Source organism: Takifugu flavidus, chromosome 12 (genome assembly GCF_003711565.1).
Source record: "Takifugu flavidus isolate HTHZ2018 chromosome 12, ASM371156v2, whole genome shotgun sequence".
Taxonomy (NCBI): Eukaryota; Metazoa; Chordata; class Actinopteri; order Tetraodontiformes; family Tetraodontidae; genus Takifugu; species Takifugu flavidus.
Window position 1 is genome coordinate 4,228,236 of NC_079531.1, and position 22,789 is coordinate 4,251,024.

The 22,789-nt window shown below is 44.2% G+C and overlaps 1 protein-coding gene across 10 annotated transcripts in view; it reads left to right on the forward strand.

Moving 5' to 3' along the window:
• The first annotated feature begins 6,204 nt into the window (after positions 1-6,204).
• The window catches only part of robo2 (roundabout, axon guidance receptor, homolog 2 (Drosophila)), a 182,239-nt gene continuing 165,654 nt past the window's right edge, over positions 6,205-22,789 (forward strand). For 3 of the 10 annotated variants that reach the window (XM_057049559.1, XM_057049549.1, XM_057049550.1), the window contains exon 1: positions 6,207-6,640. In XM_057049559.1, coding sequence (XP_056905539.1) covers positions 6,517-6,640 — 124 coding nt within the window. In that variant the 5' untranslated portion in view covers positions 6,207-6,516. Of the gene's footprint in view, positions 6,641-22,789 lie in introns of all 10 variants that reach the window. The other 7 variants (XM_057049547.1, XM_057049556.1, XM_057049546.1 and 4 more) reach the window with 5 other exon arrangements.

The following is a 22,789-nucleotide window of genomic DNA, read 5'->3' on the forward strand; positions in this document are numbered from 1 at the left end:
TTGTCGCCATAATGAAAACAGCTAAAAGCCGCCCTGATATCAACGTACATTGATTTATGTACTCGGGTTCAGCTCGGTGGAGGTCAGATTGGAGATGAGTTTCAACTTCTGACGACCTTGAGGCTGACCTCATAAAAACTGACAGTCTGACTGGTGGCATCAAGGCAACACTTGGAATGAGTCCTGAGGTAGCCTGGCTGAGTGCCTGTCACACTTTCTCATAGTCAAGCAGATTTACTGTCCAACCCCTTGGAGCAGTTAGTCCACTTCACATTTCTGTGATGTGGGCCATGATCGTGCCCCTCAGCCCTCCCATAGGTCACCAGTTTGACCCCTCTGGTCTCTCCTAAAGGCTTCTGGAATTTGTAAATGAAAGAAATTCACACCTTTTTAGCAGATCTGGAGTCAGATCTCCATTTTTAAGTGTGAGCTGTGAACCAACAAAACATTACACAGGAAGATCCGGAAAGGTCAGAGGTCAGTGGGGACTAAATCTCCTCGGCACAGCGTGTCACGTAGCACCCGAGACGCAAAGTTTAAACGTCGCCTTCTAAACAAACCGGAATTAACCAAAAGCTTTCATCTTCTACTCATTTACACTCGTGAGACGCAGGATCGATAGCAGGTCCGTGTTTATCAGACGGAGATTTCCTCGCGTTAAATTTACCCCCCGCATGTGTGAATAATGAAGAGCAAACGGCTCCATTTGCTCCCCAGTTCTATTTCCTGGATGGCAGCAAATTGTGCTAAAGATCATTACAGAGAGAGAGAGAGAGAGAGAAGCACATTGGTGATGTTGTTCAGCTGCCCTGAACCGCGTGCAGGGGGCAGATTTGATGCTCGGACTCTGCAGCCGTCGACGGCGTGACAGAAATGAAAAGCTCGGCTGGCTGTCTCCGACCGGGCTGGCAGCTCCGTAAAAGCCTGGCTGGGCTCAAGACTACCTGGAAATGTCTGGAGGATGATGTGATTGTTGCCGATGATGCGAGATAATGGATGTGTATAGCTTTCAACCTACCGGCACTCTCCTCCACGCGGCGGCCTGAGATCTCATTTTTCGAAAAGCCTCTTTAGGTCTCGGATGTTCCCAGTCTGAAATCTGCTGATTTCCAACCAGATTTTTAACATTTGAGCGCAAACATTTTAATTTGCTGATTAAAAACACGTTCAAGCCGGTTTGAGTCAACGCAGTTTCCAAGGTCATTGATTAGATTGCTCTGCCGTTGTCATGACACCAAGCTTGGAGAAAGAAAAAGTGCAGTAGATACAGTGATAGCCTTCATTTAAGGGGGTTTATTATGATAAACTGATAATGCAGCTTCATTTATTTACATTTATACAATATCACAGCAGAGGTGCGGCTTCACTTGCAGGGAAATCAGAGATTTTGAAGTTTTGCAGTTGTGTTTTATTTAACCGTCACATTTTCCACAAGCAGACTCTCGGCAACTCCATGTGCATCCAAAGAATATCTCTTATCCTGCACATTTATGTCCCCTTGGACGGACCGTTGGTTGAGCATCCATCTAGGAAGCTAAGCCAATGCTAAACGCTAAGCTAACCACCAGTTTGGTTGAATTGTAGTGAAACAGGGCTGAAGCTCTAATGAGATAATTGTTTTAAGAGTCTCTCTCAACACATAAGCGCGCCTTTCATCGTCCATGTAACGTGTTGACGGTAATTTGTGGCCGTCCTGTGGGCACAAACCGAACCTGGACGCTGTGGACGCGGCGGTTTAAATTTAGTCGCAATTATTCCGCGGCGGTGGAGCCTTCCTGGAAATGACTCAAACACGTCGCAGGCAACCGTGTTGATGTGACGAGATTGGGAACATCGCGCTTGTTTATGAAAAAACCGATGCGTGCGTCACGTATTATCATGATGAGGTTTTTCCCGTTTTACGCACGATTTTAAAGAATAATAACGAAGAAGAGGAGGGCTTCTTAGTTCTTCGGTGTTAAAACATTAAAAGCTCAACATATGGTTGGGTGTGACTGGGAGACGGATAGAAGCTGCAGGCTGGAGCCACAGAAACATCACAAAAGCATGACACTGATTTCCTGTTTGTAATGCTCTATTAGACAAAATGCCCATCTGCCAATATATTCAGATCGCGCTATGGAGGTTATTAACATGCCCTTGGTGGGAAAAAAAAAAAGAAAAAAAAGAAGGGGTTTAACTGTGTGGGGTGAGCGTCTCCATAAATCCTGGCACAGGCAGGTTTATTACAGGTTGTAAATAGAAGCTCCTGCTGTATTTTATAACAGCCATCACTAACTCATTGGGACTCCTATCACCTCTCTGGTCTGTGCACATTCTGTGTTGATGCGTGCACGTGTTTGGGCGCTCTCGGCTGCTTTTTAACGCTATTTGTTCCGGTGGTGTCGTCTCAAGGGTTACCCAAGAATACACATGGGTGAAGTTTAATTAAACAAGTGTTTTACAAAAAGTGAGACAGCTTCATCTGTACACCTTTGCAAATTTGTCCTTTTGGGCTCCCACTCAAGCATGCGTGTGTATGTGTGTGTGTGTGTGTGTGTGTGTGTGTCTTAATATATGTCTGCCACGATGGATTGCGAGGCTAGCCAAACCCTGAAATTGCCATCTCGAGTTCCGTAACCCCAGATCACCGCCTCCAGTATGTGGTCATGGCATCAGCCCCCTATAGGTGCACTTTGTGTTAGCTGACATCCCAAACTGTCATGTTTATCTGGACAATGTGGTTCTTTTCGCCTTAAAACTAAACTATTGTCTGTAACTGCCAAGTGTGAATTTGAGAGTGACATACTCTGGCAATCAGATTGGCTGTGAAAAAGTGCGCCCATTGACTGCAAAGGTAGAAGCAATTCTCGACTACCCTGACTTCATTCTTTTGTTATGACTGATAACTGGTGACTATTAATCTATGAGGAAAAATCACTTTTCAAGCTGTGTTGTCTACTTCATTGCCCATTTCATGTTACTCCCTTTTGTGAGCTCCGTAGACTGTAAGGCGGAAATCACTACCCAGTGCTCTACCATCTTTTCCCAAACCCACTACAAATTTCTGACCAATCACACAAGCTGTGACAAAATCTTGGTCACAAAATCTTGCTCAACCGACAGGAAGGCCATAACATACTTGCGGCGTATGATAGGACTGGATGTCATAAATTCCTATATAGTTTTCTTACACGTGTGCAACGCTGTTTCTATATTTTAAACGTAACAAGACTGCTGTTGCCGAATGCTGCATCGCATTGCTAATGAAGGCAACATTCGACCGCTGTTCTCATTCCTCTGATTCTGGTAAATTATTGCTCGAATGTTAATCATTACCCAGAAATTAGCATAACTGGAGACATAATCATTTGACGGGCACACAGCGCTCATTTCCAGAGACACAAACAACCGAATCTATTCCATTATAGACTTCCAAAGTGCAGCCCAGTTCTGCGCGGGGACACTTCTGGGTGGAGTGAATGGGGATGGATGGACGGATTAGGAATGCTGGGAGCGTGTAGATTATCCAGTATCTGGGCAGGCAGATGCGCGGAGGAGAAAACGACTACACAAAGAGCCAGATCTCCATCAGGGGATCAATTCATGGTGCTCGCGCCGTCACTTTCTGTGAAAAAGCAAATTTCATGGTATGTTTTCAAGAGGCCAGCCTCGCAGAGACATCAAGAGGAGATTTTCTCTCTCTGTCTCTCTCTGTACTTCCTTTTTTTGTCATCTGCAGAACTGTTTGCACGCCACAGATGGACGTGCCACTCACATGTGCACGGCGGCTGTTAAGACATACAAATATACCCGCGCTGTAACCTATATTTGCTGAGTGTGGTGAATGCCTACGTGTAAATTTTTTAAGAGGTTTAGCCAGTAAGAGCTGGAAAGAGCGTCGCTGTTGGCGGAGCTTCTCAGCCTGGGGCCCCGCTGCCTCGCTCCCCCATTTCGCCCAGGCGAGCTTCGTTCTTATCGCCGTCCTGCACCCCATCACTGCTGAAGCTGGCTCCTCTGCTGCTTGACCACATTTATCCGAGGGGCTGTTGTCTGGGGGTGATAAGCCGTCAGACTTGCCCGTACGGATGCAGGGTTCCCACATCCCCTCCACTTCCCTCCACTGCTCTTGACTTTCCTCTTTGCACAATAGCAGCGCCTGTTTTGGGGACAACACTTAGGCAGACGTTTGACTGCAAATCCTCTTGACTTGATAACACACACCCCTTGACACACACTCCCCACAATGTTTTGGGGTTGGAAAGTGTTTTTTAAATGATTTGCGTGAACTAGTTTTACACCAAAGTTAGCAAATGATCAAAGTGTGTCTTTTTGGGACATCTTGTTAACATGTTATTAATTGGCAGCGTAATACAGAAATCCTATTTTAGATCGGCCTCGCTTAGCAAACATAAAACAGTCTAAGTTCTTTGATTGTATTGCTCGCTGTGGGAGTCTGAATTTCACCTCTCAGTGTGTATGGTAGGCGGAGGCGGCACACTACTGCAACAGTAATTATGGCAGCAAATGTTATTTTCAAGGTTTCCTGTCCTCCATTCATTCGGTAGGTATGAAACTCTTCCCGACAGATGCACTGTGGATTGTGTACTTGTTGTTCTCTTGCCGCATGTGTCCGCGCCGTTCGTCACCCATACTTGTTGGTGTGGTTTCGACGTCGCGGACGGGGTAACGAGAATCTCTTTATGCGGGGAATGAATAATGCGGAGTGTTACTGTTGAGCTCCAGGCTCCTGATGGAAAATGGTGGATGCTTGCGGAGTGACATGACATTGCTGTATTAGCCGTTTCATCTTGTGCATTTGGTGTGTAGTTTTATAAATCACACGAAAAAGGGACTGTTGGGCCTCAGCTCTGTGCACTTTAGTCAGCGTTATAGCCTGGAGAGAAGTAAACACCACAGCCATCAAAACGTAGCGTCGCCAACAGATGTTTCCGAGAAACGAGAAGCTCGATTAAGATTCTCGGTGACATTGCTGGTCGTCATCAGGAAACGTGAGATAGCTTGAGGAAATGCGAGAACAGTGCTGGGCGAGGCAGGTGGGAAAGGAGTGATTATGTGGAATTGCACTCTTCTATAAAAATGCGAGCTTGGTCAAGGGTTTCTTTGAAAGCTGTAATTGGGATGTAAAAATAATGTTGCCCAGAAATATCTTTTCATTCTCCCAGCTGGTGAAGCAGCTATTTTATAATCCTGGAGGCAGAAAGACTTCAGAGCCGTGCGTGAAATGATAATAATATTATTTGACAGTCGTGGTTGTTTCCATACATACAAATGTTTCATAATCTACCACTGTAAGGAAGATTATATCATCATGGCAGCTATCTATAGTTTTTAATTACAAGACATTAAATCCGATAATCTAGGTATTGAGCAATTACTTTAACCTGGATTTTGGATTCCACATTTGAAATCCTCACCCTTTCATGAAATCTGACATTTGTCACTCTTGGGAAACAAATATAGCAATAATGGAACTACAGGGAAGCTTAACTAGATTTACCATAGACAATACGCCACTAACATCCTGTCAGGGGCTAAATCTTTGGCAACCCTGACTGGATATCTTTATTTTTGGTCCAATACATACAGGATTGATGAGTCGACAAGCCAGTGAATTGTCCAGAAAGCTGCATATGTTTCAGTCTTACAGCCTGTTGATTCACCTCCAACTCCCCCACCCGTGTGTTCTTCTCTCTCTCTGCTTCAATATTAACTGAACGTAGCAACTTCCTCTCACAAAAGCATTGTCATCTCGGCGCATCACCACGGTAAAACAAACCATAAAGAGCTGATGTGGAGCGTTCGAACAAATATGACCTTGCCTTTGTCCACAGCCTTTACTCCTACCCACAATCCATCATCCTTCCTTGATATCAGATACCCTCCATCCGACATCAGCCCTGGAATTTTTTTTAAGGAGCCGGACTGTAACACCTCTCGTCTCCTTTGCAATATGGAGCTCCTTGAGCCGGAGCCGGAGTGTGAGGGAATGAATTCCCTTTGAAACCTGGAGTGAGGGAGGAAATAATTCAGGAGCAGCTCCACAGCAGCATCAGCATCAACAGCGGTGGCAGCAGCGAGCGTGAGAGGGACAGAGGGAGAGACGAGAGAGGAGGAGAGTTTTCTGTGTGTGTGTGTGTGTGTGTGTGTGTGTGAGTGAGAGAGAGAGAGTGAGTTCCTATGCACTGTGCTGAGCGTCGCTGAGCCGTGCCGTCGCGTGGCAAGCTTGTGCGCTGCCGCTCGGTTCCCGCGCGCTCCGGTGAGGCAGAGCTTCCAGAGGTGGTGGAGGGGGGGGGAAGAGATGTGGCTTCACCCGGAGATTCTGCGGCAGTGAATCCAAGTAGTACCCAGCCGGGGCTTTCGCACAGCGGCATGGTGGGACTAGAGACCCCACGGCTGACAGCAGCGTGACTGATAATGACAGCCCACGCATGGGTTACCGTGCGCTGCAGCCGCGACGCTCTCACCGGGAACACGGTCATGTGAAATCGACTTGGCCGCCAGCAACTCTTGGACATGTTTTCCAGGGCACAGTCTGGATACCTTTCTGTGTTTGAACTAGTTTTATTTCTCTCTGTGCTGTCGGGTTGTCCCACGCTCACCAGTCAGGCGAGGAGTAAAGGCAGATGGAACAAGGGGGGTAAGTGATGATGGGCAGCCATGACTAATGGCTGTCATTTTTAATTTTGGGAGGTCATGCCGGATATTCTGTGTGCTTTCGAAAAATTGATCTTTTCAGGTGATCGTCTGACAAATCCTCATTTTTCACTTCCAGATTTGGGAGTCTCAGCTACATGATGTTCAGCCTCTGCTATGATAACTGTCACTACTGGGGGTGCACAAAATAAGCCGTCCTAACTTTTCACCTTTACTCTTGGATTTCCCATGAAATGCACCAGACAGATGGTAGTTCTCGAGATTTTCATCATCATTTCACCATTTTGCCACTTAACTGTAGTACAGAAACAACATTTCTGTGTGTGTGTGTGCAATCACAATTATTTTTGCACACTGGTATGTTTGGTTGTGAGTGCGTGCCACCAGTGTCTCATAGCCCATATACGCTTTAAAGACTTAGATCACCAGACTTGAGGAGAGGTGTTAATAATTCATCTTAGCCCCTCCGTGGGAGCGGACTTCTCGCCTCTCTTGTAACATTTAATCCCCTTTGTCGGATTAAAGGAACCTCTAATCTTGGTGCTGGTGTTCAGTGAGAAGGTTGAGAGATGCTCTTCGCAGGGTGTCGGCATTGTTTAGCACTGGAGGCTCATGCATAGCGGGACGTGGCTCTTCAAAGAAGCACTGTCACCAGTGTGATCCATTTAATGATTCCCTGCCACTTTGATTTTCTCCTTTTCATTTTTTTTGCTCTTATGCTCTTTTACCCCTGTCTTAGATGCTGGCACATCTCTCCTTCACACCCACATTCAATGGAGTCCGAACATTTCCACTTACTTTACTGAATAGAAGTTCAAATGTAAGAAGCTCACTTTCATTCTGCCGCATCATGAACATTTTTTTTCTTTGATGTGTGTATCTCATCTTGCATTAATCAGTCCAGTTGCGCACAACTGCAGTCCCTTGCACATTCACATCCTTTGAATTTCCACTTTTTGCTGTTGGTGTGATGACAAAACATGACGGATCCTCATAAAAATAAAGATATGAAAGTTTAATTCTACCAGGGCTTCCAGAGATGGCTCAAATTATATCGCTTGAAGTGGCAGATAAAATGTGTTCAAGGTTTTCATTTGGTGTGTTCAGTGCAAACAGGAATTTGGCTAATTCAGATCCAGTGCCAGCAATGTGACTGAATTTATCAGAGCAGGTTTTTCTGTGTTTGCAGTGGCGAGAAGCTGGTCACTTGACCCCAACAATGACCTTGAGGGGCCAGGGTCTTTTTCTAAAAGGCCCAGACTTTAGCGCAATTTAACTTCAAAAACAGAATTAAAGTTTCATTGCAAGTCCCTTTTTTACTGGTAGACCGTCTAAAATATCTCTCCGCCCGATGGACGTGAGCATGACAACAGCCACATCCTGAGGTAAAAGCAAAGATAAGGTGCTGGAAGATGAATGACAAGAAGATAGGATCTCCTCTTTTCCCCTCCTATACAGTACATGCTTCCAGTTCCTGCCTTGCCTGTAGCCCATAGCTAGTCTACTCCAGCACAATGGTTAATTTTCCAATCGAATTAGTCTTTTCTGAAATGTGTATTTGTGCAACCAGTGAGGCAGCACGAAAAACTCACCACTGAGACTGATTATAAAACTGTGGAGCCATGCGAGTTGATAGGCTTAATCAATTGTTCTGTTTCCACTGGCAAAGGCTGGAAGGTAACAGATGTTTCTTTGTGTTATAAAAGTCTCATTCTCTGGTGGGCTCAGTTATTAAATGAGGCACCATATTCTTAGATTAAATAATATTTGGATGGACTGTAAAATGTATCATTTTCAGGGGAATGATATTGTGTTCACAGTATGAACTCTTAACGGCTAAGCTAGCTAGTGTTGCACCCATGAACAGATGTGGGCTAGTAGCTGTACTAAAGTTGTCCCTCCACAGCAATAAACTGGTAACAGGGGCCATAGTTTATCAGGCAGAGCACAGAAGAGGAATCTGGTTTCATTATTCACAAGGAAAGACCAAAGGGAACCTGATAGCTCCAGGAAAAAAACATGTTGAGCTATAAAGTAATTAATAAACTAAGGAGTAATAAAATTGGGTTTGTTTATTAAGTAAATTGAAACATAATATGTTCAAAATAGTTCAGCACACATGCATGTGCTACATGCCAGCATGGGTACATGAGTGATGAGTACACCAAAAGTAGGCAGCTATAGTATCTCCTAAAAAATAACTCCTGACTAAAGTTCTGCTGAAAAGTAAATATTGGTCGCCACGGTGATGTGTGACACACTCATTTAGGATATTACATATGATCATCCAGATTTAGAGACTAGCACGCTAGGCAAGCGCTCTGGAATCCAGAATCCACAATCTTCCAGAATCTTCTTTGCAATTCTACAGATATGTTCCCTGTGTATTTATAATTCATGGCCAGTGTGTCCTGAAGCCCAGGAACTCCAACATGACAGTAGCATGGTAGCATGACAGCTGCAACAGCCACCAGGTCCTTGAAAGAGAAATACTGGAACAGGAACAGCGAGCAAACTCCTTCGCATCAGACCCTTTGAGAAGAAAGTGAGCGCGAATTACATTTATAGTCAGAGGAGAGGAGGGATAAAATTAATATCCCCACTCCCTCTTCATGCGGTGATTGTGTTGCCCACTACAGAGCAACAGTACAAATTGCTTACTTCATCACTGCGTCGGCACATACTCCATTACTTTGCAATTAGTAAGTGCTATTCCAGGCTCCTCGGACCAGAAAGTACAATGAGCCAGCCATTTACACAGCACTTAAAATGTTCTCTAACACCCTTAACTTCATCACATTTATTGAGATAGGTTGAACTGTATTGAATTTTGCATGTTTAACGTCTTCTTTGTTTACATTGAAAGTGCAATTTAATGCTGCGCTCGTTGTCTAGCGGACGCGGGCTAATCCTTTCATTTGTTGGCATTGTCGAATCGGTATGACTTATGCGTGTCAAACCATTTTAAATTATTTGACTTATATATTTATATTCCATTCACACTATAGTTCCTGGAGCAGTCAGTTTTTGCCCCCCCCACCCCCACCCGACGCCCGGCTCTTCCAGAAAGGCAGATGTAGCTGTAGGGACAGAGAGATTACACAAAATAATGGGAGCCTAATTAGGAACAGCCTGAATGAAAATTAAATCACTGTCATTACTTCCAGTTAATATGTTTTGACTTGTATCTCCAGGCAGGAACCACGGGGGCGGCTGTCATAAACAAGCTGGGGCAGGGTGGGTGGTTGGGGGGGATCAGTCTCTGTCTGTTCCTGTAACCTTTCACTGATGTACAGTGACTCAGATCAGTGGCGTGGCGCTAGTTAACTTCTACAGACTTGAATCGAGGGGCCCCGATTGTCGATTCTGCCAAATTCTCCACGAGACAAAATGTTTACAAGGCGGCAAATACATTTATAATTGAGCTGACTTTGCTTCCCTATAATTATTTTATCATCTCGGGGCTGCTCCTCATCCAGCCCAATTAGATTACTGCGCCGCTACAAGTTGAGAAAAATCGGTTTCTCCGATTTAATTGATTTTTTTGTTTGTTGCCAGAGAATGCCCCATTAGAAGCAGACGCCATGTCCTCGGACAGGAAAGTGTGTGTATGATGCTAATTTGGCTAATCTGGATTAGTCGGGTGAATACATTTGTGATGATGCAACAACTTTCTGGAAAGTTGAGGGTAAAGACGTGATATCTACACCGACTTCCTGAAACCAACAAGTCACATGACCCTTTTGCCCTGTCATTCCTTGACTTGGCTCAGGTTGCAGCTCGCACAGAAAGGTGGCGCCTGTGATCGCGAATGCACGGGTGCCTCACGGCGCCCCGTAGTTTGCCTCGCTCCGGATTTCCAGAACAACGGCAGCTGCTCGTGATGAATTCTCAAAAGCCAACAAAAAAACAATGCCGTTCATATTAAAAAAAAGTTTCATTTCCTTATTTGAAGAAATAGAATGTGACGGAGGTCGTGTGCAGCGGCGCCCGGGAAAGTTTGAAGCAATATCTATGTATATCCATCGATGTTATTGGGTTATTTGACGTTACGGTTTGAGTGATATCAGAATCCATCCTGACGTGGGCAGAAAGAGGACAGTGATACATTCAGAGACAGAAATCCACTCGAATCGAAGTAGAACTATAACTAAGGTTTCTTTATTCTCAAGCTTTTCTGCAACTCCATCTCTTTCTCACTCTAACTCGCTCTTCTTTCTGCATACCTCCTTACCTCCCTCTGCTCCCGCCAATGAAACTTTAAAGAGATAAGAAGCTTTTTTCTATTTCAGGGTCACCATTAGCCTGAATAATGCATTGACAAGAGAGGAGCGGTTTGAGTTCTGCAGAGGATAGAAGCATAACCTTCAATTAAATTATACATCATTATCACAGCTGGCAGGTCTGCCGCGACGGTACCCTCTCCATCCTCGTCTAAATGCTCCATGTTACTGTCTTGTCTAATATTGTGTTTCGGGCAACAGCCGGCTCCTCCGCCAGTGCGAGGCTGCAGGCTGCCGGGGCTGGAGGTGCATATCTTTTTCTTTTTTTAAATAATGTTTTCCAACTCATCAAAAGGAGGGTTGACTCATTTATTCACTGTCACTGGGTTGTAAACGCTTAATCTCTCTTAGTTTGGGACAGAGTTGTCTTTAATAGGACGACTTTGCAGGACATCGCAGACAGTCCAAAGTGTGGTAATACAGTGAAGTAAAAGCTGGAGTTGAGAATGATATTCCCAAGTGTGTTATTACCTGCCCTATATTAGTGCTGCATTATTAACACTGTCCTTAGACCGCTTCTTAATTAACCCCGAAGACCTTAATTTACTGACGAATAATGCATAACAATGGATTAACTTCTTGCTCTCATTACCGAGATTGATTGATTAAAATCGCCGCTGTTATCGGTCACGTTTAAATATGGACGCATTATCAGCCGTTATTGAGTTACCGGCAGCAGTTAAATACAGCAGCATCGGCGTTCGGCTTCCTCCAGTGTTCCTGCTGAAGGAGCAGAAATATGAGGAGGAGTTACCTCACTGCAGACTGGAAGGCAAACAAGACTGGGAATTACAGAGCAAAACTCGTGACGGCGGGGTTTCATCAGATGAGTTTGGTAACTGAAACAATGTAAAAAAAAAAAGGAAAAAGAAGGAAAAGATACTGTAAAACCCTACGCTATAAAGGAACCATTTGGTGCTGACAGAGGCTTGGAGTTCTTTTATTACCGACGTTGCCCGAAGGGGGAATGTGAGGGTGGTGCAAGAGAGCATCTCTGTGTGGCCTAAAACCAACTTTGGAACTTTGTAAAATTGACTTTACACAAAGTTTAAACAAGCTGAAACTGTAAAGTCTGTTTTCTTTGAACCAAAGCTCTCAACCAACCAATGTTATGGACCGCCGAGAACATCGCAGCATGTGAGGCCGAGCTCACAGCAAAGGGGCCACAGGTAGAAGGCCGGGGACCATTTACTCCATTTCCATTAAGGCTTGTCTCCATTTGGAGATAGCTGCACGCAGGAAGTTGTTTTCCTATTGTTATTTGCTTTCAGCGGTGTCCCTGTTCGCATTACTCAGAGCGACAGAAGGGTAAATTTATCAGACTCTGATTCTGCTCTGTTTGAAGACATCGGTGTCTCTTATTAACAACAAATGCTCGCCATTTATCAACCTAATGTGTCTGTCTTGCTCTTAGCTGACACGGGTTTGCAGGATAACAGTTTAGCACACGCGTACAGGTTATTGCACCTTATTTGTGCTGCTCCTCTTTTATCATACACGAGTAAAACAAGTTTGGAACTATTATCCCACCGTGATTATGGGGGAGAAAAAAAATCCATCACACAGTTTTATCGGGCACGCCATCGAATGTGAGGTGAGATGATGTCATCGGTAATGGCGGCAGTGTTCGGCCCTTCCCGCCCGCCAGGTCGTTGAGTTGGCGCCAGTTCACGTTTTCGCCTTGTACATGTGTCACATTAGAATCGTTTAGACAGAAATGCACTGAATCTGCTTCCCTTTTCACAAATCTGTATATAAAACATATAAAAAGAGACCTTTTTTATGTTTTAATTTGTTTGTAACTCAGCAGTTTGGCTAATATTCAGCTTTTGCGTCGTATAAAGTTCCATTATTCAAACAGCTGATTCCTTAATAGACACCTTGATGGGAGTGTTAGCTCGGTTCTGGGCTGTAGGGAACAGTTAAGTTCCCTCAGATGCATTTGTTGGTGCACTCGCAGTATGCTGGATTAGCATGTATTGTCCAATTTATCATTTTTGCTTCCATCAAAAACATCTCCCCCGTCCCCGAAGACATAAGTGCTGTGCTTCATAAATACAGAACGAGGAATATTAAAAAGTCATCTCTCCGATCTTCCGGCTGATACCCCGCACAGGTAGCGGAGCACGATTTGCCGCTGAGGGTAAAGTCAAGAAAGGCGCTGAGTAATTTCCAGGGCGTTGCTTTCCCATCCAAAGATGATTTTCCCTGTTTAAGCCTGGCAGATGTGTAAAATGAGAGACTGCTGGATCGCACGAAACCCCAATCTCCGAGTCCTAACTCCAGCAGAGGTTTATCACCTTCGGGTCCAGTTGTCACGGGTAAGATAATGATGCATTGGCAGCGTGCAGAAATTGAAGGCGGCAGTGGCGGTGGGGGGATTCTTTGAAAGATGAGCCGAACTCTGTGCGCTGAAGCCGGATTAAGAGTTTAATGACTGGTAAAATTGTGGCGTTTCTTCCAAGGTGACCCCTGCAGTCGGATGATCAGCCGCGAGCTGGACGGAAAGTGAGAGCAATCATTTATTCCTCATTTCCAGATACAATATCTGTCACCGGCATTAGACTTTGTCACCGAGGCTCGTGGCATTTAATTACGCTTTTACTGGCTTCGGGGAGGCTGCATCACTCATTGAAAGAACGGTCCAACTTGTGCGCGCGCCCTATAGGACGCACATAGATCAGCCTTGCTTAAAGCCCTCCTGCTCCCTGCGTGTTAATGGATTTCTGTAATCTAGCCTTGATGTATTGTTGATGGGGTGTAAATATGATCTGGAATTCACCACCTTTCCATTTTGGGAATTGAAGAGCGATGTGATGCAATAACACCAGCAGCAGCAGCATGTGTCTGGCTCCGCTGCCAACCAGTGTTAACACCATTAGCTTTGGTGACACATTAAGGTTCTCTTTGCCTTGTAATTTGTTTTGTCTGTCAATTTGATGGATGTCTTGTTTGCCGGCACTTCCTCACACATTAGAAAACGCTAGCTTGAGGACATTGTTAAAGGAACTTCGGAAAAGGAGGCGGAAAGCATCTGTTTTCTGCAAACAATTTTTGCTGTGAGCGCGCGTGCGAGTGTGCGCATTGAAGTCTTGCCATGTCAGTCACTGGATAATTAAATGTGAGAGGCTAATTTGAGAAGAAAGTGAGTGCCAGTCCCGAAATGTCATTTTTCCGGCCTTTCTCCACTGCGGGAATGCTGGGGCTCATTCTGAAATTCCCAGTGTATCCGGGACTAATCCCGTTGAAGGTTCTTTGCTCACACTATTCACCGCCGTCACTGTAGTCAGGCCCATATAAAGCATGTACTCGCATGCAAGGAAGAATATGGGAATGACAAAAGCTAGCTTTAGATGTTTGCGCTTAAATGAGGGGTCAGGCCATTGGGAACGTCTCCTCCTCAGGCTGTGCAGTAATGGAATCCATCAGATCCCTCTACCCTAACTATTAACCGAGTAGCGAAAGACGCTGGCTCGACTTAATGACCCGCCTCATTATTACCTACTTGTAATGCTCTAAATGGCGCGAGAAAAAACATGTCTTCATGCTCAAGCTTTAAGTTCTCTCTGACGTTGGCTTCACTTGTTTATTGTGAACCATCCGTGTCATTAACCTAAAGAATGAAGACACAAGTCAACCAAATATTTTTGATGAGAACTAGTTGAGTCACAAATCTAGTTGAAAAATATTGTGCAAAAGTCACACACACACATTTGCAATGTGATTGCAGAGGTTAACAGGGTTAGCGTGCTTAGGAAGTTCACTTTCCAGTCCCAGCCTCGTCCTCACTGCTGAATACAGTTTGCCAATCCTTATCACGACCTCTGACCTCTGAGGTCAAACCTCAGCCCAGGAATAAGGAAGCGTTTTAAAGGGACTCTTTTCAGGCAGGTTAAACCCTGCTCAGGCTGGAGTCTAATGAAAAAACTGGGGCCACGATTGTTGCAAAGCAGCCAACATAGAAGCCTTGAAAAGTTTGGAGAAACTACACAACTGTCTGCAGAACACAAATAGGAATGTCACAGCGAAGGAATCAAACACCAGGATACATTTTTGCTCCGTTAGAAACCCGCGACATGACTGATTTGAGGCAGTCCTGTGTGTTATTACACCTGACTCTTCCCCCTCGGATTCATTTGGTACAACAGACCTTGAAATTCGAGAGCGCCCGTGAAGAGCGAGCGCTAAGACGCTAACAGACATAATGCCGTCTCAGAGCGATTCCTCTCCATTTTTTTAAACACACGGAGCAGATAATATGTTACAGCTGAGTTCTTTCACTCTAATCCACAGAGCCTGGGTTGAAATCTTATTTAGGGATCAGCACCAGTGCATCACTCCCATGATAGCGACAACATGCAACTCTGCAGGCTCCTTTTAAGAGCATTAGAGCCTGAGGATGAATCAGTCAGCAAAAACACCTCTTGGCCGAATTTTTTTTTAATTACGCCAAAAACCTGAAAAGGCTGCAAATATGTTACAACAATGGCCCGTCTTAGTGTCATCACAGATTCACAGAATCAACATGACCAGCCAATAAATATTTCTTTACATTAAACGCCTCCGTCGTGCTAAAAATAAATAAATAAAAAAATCAAACAGAGAGCCTGGGATTATTCAAATATAAATGCTCTGTGAATGAGCTTTTCCTTTGTATTTGTTTGTTTCTTTTTCCGTCCTTTTGAATCCAGAGCCAAGCTCGTCTCAGTAGGATATGCAAATTCTGAGGAAGAATGGCTGTCTGGCTCCCCGAGAAGCTCTCATCCTTTAGTGTAGCATCAATTCTGAAAAGAGGAAGAAGATTTCGGTGCGCTACGAGGTGTTGTTTGGACAAACTCATGCAATGAAAGAAAAAAAAACTGTTTGCTGTCTGACTCTAACTGGCTACCTTGGTGGAGAATAAAGTGGTTATATTTTCTGTTGGGATGACCTAAAATACTTTATTGTCTAAAAATAGTCATTTTGTTATCTCTCTGTCAACCGTATAATTGTTTTCTGAGTTTTAAGTACTGCCAATCACATCTTTGTTTGCACAAAAGCTGCTTGTATGAAAAGAAAGAGCCACCTCACTGAACTGTGCTGAACTTGCTGTTCCGCTACTCTCGCGTTGGAAATACGGGCCTCCGAGGAGCAATGAAGAGCTGGTGGGAAGTGGTACCGCGAGTAAACCGGAGCTCGGGAGCAGTGTTGAGAAGTAAAACTGCAGAATTTGCTGAAATTTGACAAGCAGGTTTAATTTCGATTTGAGTCCGTTAGCGGCAGACTGAGGGCTCGCCCTGTTTGGCCATGCCAAAAGTACTGCTATCTCCTTTTTCCTCCCCCAATGCTAAATGTTGTTGGAATAAGCTTCTGGAGCTGCGGCTGTTGAATTAGTTGACACAGACAAAATCTGTCTGCATTCAACATGCGCTCGTAATTAAGAAGAGCCATTAGCATATTGGAGCACTGTTCCAATTAATGAAGATAATACCATCCGTGCCCACACATGCCCTAAATCTGTGCTCGGTGGCAGCCTGCGGTGCAGCTGAGAGGATAGCGTTTGACTCTAACAGATGAATTAGCAGATGCGAGCTGACAGTTTGCTACCACAGGTGAATGCAATGATGGAGAAATGATGTGGGAAACAACCTACTTGCACTCCAAAAATCATATGGGCTTTGTTTTGCCCTGATTAAATACCACCTGTTTTTATTATATTGTGTGATTACAGGATATATTACAGGAATGCTACTTTGAAAATGTGCCAATCCGACATTTACACATAGATGATCTGGGCCGATCTTTTTCCTCTCTTGCAGTGGCCCGTATGAAAAATGATAATATTGTAGCATACGTGGTGTTTTCTGAAGTTATTGGCTTGGTAACGAGCGTTCTTACAGACATGCTCTGCACCTTAACTGTTTTCTTTGAAAATCTGAGCCCATTTAACTTGAAACTCATTTAAACAGATTTAGAGTCAACGTGAAGCGCAAAAGCTGTGTCGTTATATCAGGCACAGGTTCATTTTTTGGGCAAAAGCTGTTCTAATATTCAATTTTCAACCGGTTGCATCATTAAATTCCCCCTCTGCCCTCTGGACTCGGAAGACTTCAGCCACTGAACTGATATTTGTACTTCCCCACCTCTTTGTGTGAGCACTGACATCTCAGTTCAGTGTCTGCGGTTGTAGCAGAAGTTACCGGCATTTTATTTATCTCCATTATAGGAAAATAGGATCCAAATGAAGAGAAAAGTCCGCCTTCACTGCGTGCCGTCTGTTCCTATTCTCCCATTTCCTTGCGTGATTGGCTGAAGCCTCACAGAGGCCAGAGGAGTGGCAGAGCAGGTTGTTTTATCCTCATCCACAGCCCAGTGGGATGACTAGCTGTCTTTGTTATCTTGCAACTGACATCAAACTCGTGATCCAATCGCAGCTCTTTTTTTTATAATCGGTCCGTGCTCTGAGAGCAGGTTATATACTCCCACTTGTCAACCTGACTGCTCCAACATTCTCAGATTAGGAAACTTGCCAGCTGAGCGTTATCTAGTGCAATCCCTATAAGAGAACTGGTTCCTGAGGGGAGAGAGTAGTCGTAACTCACTTTATCTTAAGCAGAAGAAGACGTTAAAAAGTTAACTGAATTAATTTTCCCCATTGCTCTTTGACTTGGGTCATTAAAGTTAACGCCACACAGAGAAGATGGTGCTGTGTGGGGGGTCATTGGGGATCTGTGTCGGTGTGTTCTGACCCAGAGCACAAGGATTCAGGACAGCTGTTAAAAGAATAATCCCGGTAAACTTGGTGAAGAATCAGACTCGAAAAAGGTTTGTTTTATTGCATCAAAACTGGACAACCAGCCTGATTCATTCACATCATGGCACAAATGAAGGGGAATCAGGTCCTGTTTCAATACCCTTAACCTTCCATCTTATGCAGGAGAGACTTCTTTGATTGTGAGGCTGTTCTCGTCCACCGTAGCTAAGAGCAAAGGTTTTTCAGGAGGCAGAGCTCGGGGCTCTTTCAAGCCTGGTTAACACTGTCAAAGCTGTTATTAATTATATTCTGCCCTGTTCAAAGGTGCTGCTAATCTGAACGTGGGCAAATGTGAGAGGTAGCCATTTTGCCTAAAGAGTGTTTTCTGCTTTAAACAAATATCACACTTTGTTGCCCTTGAACTGGACACGGACCGGTTTTGTTTGTTTAATGTTCCAGTTGAGATTCCGATCATAGCGCAGGTAGAAATGCAATATCACCGACCCTCATTAAGGCCAGGATCCACGTAGAGCCGATGTCACTATCAAGATAAAGCACCAGCGTGGGCCACATTTGTAACACGGACACAGTTTAATACGACGCCCAAACAGGGTTCCGTCCTCAATATGCATGTTTTCCAATCAGCAATTTACATAGTGAGGAAATGAGGACACTAAATTGAAAACCAAACTTCAGTATTCGATGATAAAATGAATCATATCCGTATTCCCCGGCTTGTCGTGGATTGAATCCAACAGTCGCTCTGGATGCAAATGTGATGTCCTCGCAGCCAGAAGATGGACTTCAGTCGTGACAGCCAAGGTCAGAGGTTATGGACAGTACCAAGTCCCTCATCAAAAGTTTGATTGAAACCATAAGACAGTGGCAGATTCAGCGCGACCTCGACCCGTGCTGACGTGTCTGGCTTGAGCCGGTCAGAACGGCTCACCCGGGGTGCGTTGTGGTGCCCTGGAAGAGCCGACCTGACTAGCGAGTTCTCTTCATCCCTCGCCTGGACACACCCTTACCGTATCTCTTTCTGCCATCCTCCCGTCAGTCACTTTTCTCTAACCCTTCGCATCAGCCCTCCCATTTGGCCTAATTTTCCCATGAGCAGCGTGTTTTAATCAAGCCCAGGGCCTGATTGACAGCAGTTATCACAGTGGATCAGTTCTCTGCTTCCTATCTAGGCCTCTCCCCCTGACTGGAAGGCTATCAGAGCTGCCACTATCTCCCACGCCTGCAGCCAGCATCTACCATGAGGAAGGGCTGCTACGTTCGCGGCTCTCTCTTATCTCTTCCATTTTTAACCCCCAACCCCCCCAACTGCAATCAAAGAGCCGTGAGCATTTTCTGGCTAATTGCCAGAGGATAACAAATTGCAAAAATCCCTCTGCTTCCTGTTCCTCCCCCTTTACCTCCACCTCTGCCTCAAGTTGCTCGTCTGCTAATCATCCACTTCATCGCTGCCTCTCTCTGAGCATACCCAGGATTCACTGGTGCTCTGGGTGACCCACTTTGATAGAAACTACCTGAAACTCTGCAACACATCAAACAAATGGTCAATTATGCCAAGTATCATTAGGCTACCAATTGCACCCTCTCAAGATGCATCTATACGGGATCCTTTTCCTCTTTTTAAATTTATCTGAAGATAGGGGCCTCATATTGGCCTAATTTGCAGGATTACCAGCCTTTTATTTCCAACTGCTAGATTAAGTCTATTTAAACAGATGGCTAACGATGATGTCAGTTCTGCATGACGGGATTAGACTCATTTTGTGGTTTGGGCGTCTTCTGCAAAGCAGTGAGAATATTAAAACACGGGTGCATTAGTCAGAAGGCTTTCATGCAGTCTTTCTGAGTGTTCCACTGAAGGCTGATAATTACTGGGGATACACCCTTGGCCCTAATAACATCAGGCTTAATTATTCTTTGAGAAAGAAATGTTGCCTTTGGGCGACTGCTGATGTCGACTCTTTCATCTGAGGCCGTACCGAGATTCCAACAGTCTTTAACAGCTGTAATTCAGCATTTTGGGATATTAAACAACCGCTGAGATTCATCAGTATCACGGTGTTCTCTCTGATTATCACGTTAACACAAGAGTGGCAGTGTATTGGGCTCATGAATAAATTCAAGGTTTTTCATATTATTCTTCATCTTTTTTACACCAAATTATTCTGGTTATTTGGATACGTGTCTGATGTAGATGCAATATGAAGTTCAGCATCATGTGCATTGGTTAAACCTGATCGTGTATTTTAGATATTAAAACATATATTCACTATTGTCCATAACTGGGCATTTGGAGGCTAATTGTTATTCATTGTGACTGCAGAACCTTTTGCAATCAGTATACAGTCAACACAAACTCATCTTTTACAGACTCGACAGTGTGTTGCAGAGATATGAATTGCAAATGTTTGTTACTGTAAATGAAGACACCACAAGTAGTTCTGAAAGTATCATAACTGCTAAAAAAAAACACTAAAAGATTGGTTCTAAAATCCAAATTCTGTTTCATCCGAAAGAACAAATGACAAATCCTAATCCTGACATTACACAGTGGAAACCCAATGCTCTACTTAGTTCTAATAATGTCTTATTAGTGGAATAAGTATCACATCATGGGTGTTTCAGTGCTTTGTGAGTCTTATATACCAGCTCAGTGACATAAAACACACGTTGGAAGCTAAAGCTGCGGAAAGAAAAATACCTTTTTGATGCCTGCATTAAGCAGTATTTGCAGGGTCCAATGCACATCAAGTAACTGTAAATGGATTTTTTTTTATTTGAAATCACCATTTGTTTTGTCTTTGATTCATTTCAGGATTTACTAACTTTTATCCACTTGCAGATGACAACTAAGCAACTTAACATAGAATAGAACTGATCGAGCTCCAGTATTTCACCGATATCCATAAAATAAAAGCTTCATCTCTCTTTCAAATCTAATTGGCAGCATCTTTCGTTCAATTCAGTGGTTATAAATACATATCCCAGTCAATTTTCCTCTCTTAATGTCTAAAAGTTTTCCTCACCTATTTGGTTGTTACAGCCACTCCTTCGGCTCTGCAGGAGTGTGCATGCAGTTTTCCCATGATTCCATTAAAACCTCACAACCGCAGCAGTAACAATAACATTTTTTTTTCAAAGGCAAGAACCTATTTTTCAGCTGCGTTTTCCTCCAGAGTACGTACCATCCTACCTGTCATTAGGAGTTCTCCATCGCTCCCCACCCCCCTCGCCATCCCTCTGTCCCAGTTCCCCTCTCGGGTTTTTTCCTCTGGGTGCTAATTAATGTGCTGCGGAGGTTTGAGATGTTATAGCATCTTTGCATCTCCATAGCTCCTCCCAGGGCTGATGAGGAGAACTCGGAATCGGCATCAGCTCTCCCAACTTTACACCTCCTGTTTACTTCATTGTTGTAAATATGCAGACATACATCCTATAAAAACCATTGAAGTTGGAGTTTTACCCAACTTACAAGTATTTTAAGTCAACATTCGCAAGTGCTGAAGACCAAACTCTTGCATTTGCAACTGCAGCAAAGCAAATAATTTGTATAGATTGGGCTAATTAAAACATAAAGAATGCGGTACTTAAAGGAAGTTCTATATTAATGGTTGCACATACTGGAAATACTGGATGTGTGATTTTTGTTGTACCACCCTGCGTGTAATAAATCCTGTGGACTCCTATTATTCATTGCATAATGGTGCCCATTCATCACTGAAAACATGAAGTAAATTAACTGCTGGAACCAGGGGTTTGGCTTCAAGACGACTGGAGAAAAAAATCTATCAAAGCCTTGTCCATGTATTCATTTCTCTGAGAAAACAAACTCACGTTGCCTATTGATTCTGTGTTTGCACTTTAGGATATCTCATACAATGACGCATTGTTACTTTTTGAATGGGAAACTTTTGCCAGACCTCACGCGCATTACTCATGGGATAATCCTCGCGTTTCCTTACGAGCACTCTATTATTCAGATCATCAAACTGCCCGAATGAAAAAAGCCTCTGTCTCCTTCTATTACGCTCAGCCCTTCCTCCAAAATGATAATTAAACGAGGAATGCATCAGAAATCCTGGAATTAAAGTGCTTAATTATGCATCCGTCACACATTAATCTTTCATGATTTGGGAATTATCAGTCTTAATTATTCACAACAGCAAAATGTATGAAAAGTTAAATGTGGAAAAGGCGGAACGGATCAAGAAACAACAAAATACACATGGAAGAGGTAAAGGAAGTTTCAAGTGTGGTGTAATGTTTCTCTTTTCCTACTCCATAAAACAAGCATTTGGATAAGTTGCTGGGAATCGAATAGGTTTCATATCTGTGTAACCAATCATCATTACGGAATATTTGGGATCTTCTCAAGTATCTGCGTTTATATACAGGCTAGAGGGAAGGTTACCCTGTGTGTTGGTATCGCTCCTGCCAACATGTACATTTTTGTTCAGTATGTGAATTGTTTCCACCTCTGTCTTAAATAAATTTAATGTATTTTGAAGCTGAGCTAAAGCTAACTCTTGACGTGTTGAGTAGTTTACTTTGTAAGCTTGAAGAAAGTCTTTATTTTCTACCAGCAGGCATCGAAGCATGCTTCCTGCCTCTATCATAGGCCACCACAGCGTAGACAGTTTCCTCGGCCAGCAGCTGGCATCCTCCTCTGGCCCCCGGAGGCGTGCCACCATGCGCCCACCCGTGTATTCCGGAGGACCAAGCACACACACAAGTGCACGTGGCAGCTGACCGAAGTCCCCCACAAGGGTCTTGGCCCATCATCTAAAAAAGGCTAACAATAGCAGGGGAGGAGAGTGAGTTCCAGGGCCAAACAGATGGACAAACCAAGTGGCTGTGGATTAGAACCACCCTCCCAGCCCACATAGGTGGCCTGCGCTTCTGGCTCTCAGGCCACCATGTTTTTCGATTAAGTGAAAAAACTCAGAGGAAGTGGGGCATCAAAGAGAGGGCTGCTTGGGGTTCAGGACGCTTGCTCTAAATCCCTATGCCTTCCTCTGAAGGCCAGAAGGTAGGACCACTGCCCCTCCACTAGGGAATGAAATATTAAAGCAGTTATAAAGCATGGCCATGGCTGTCA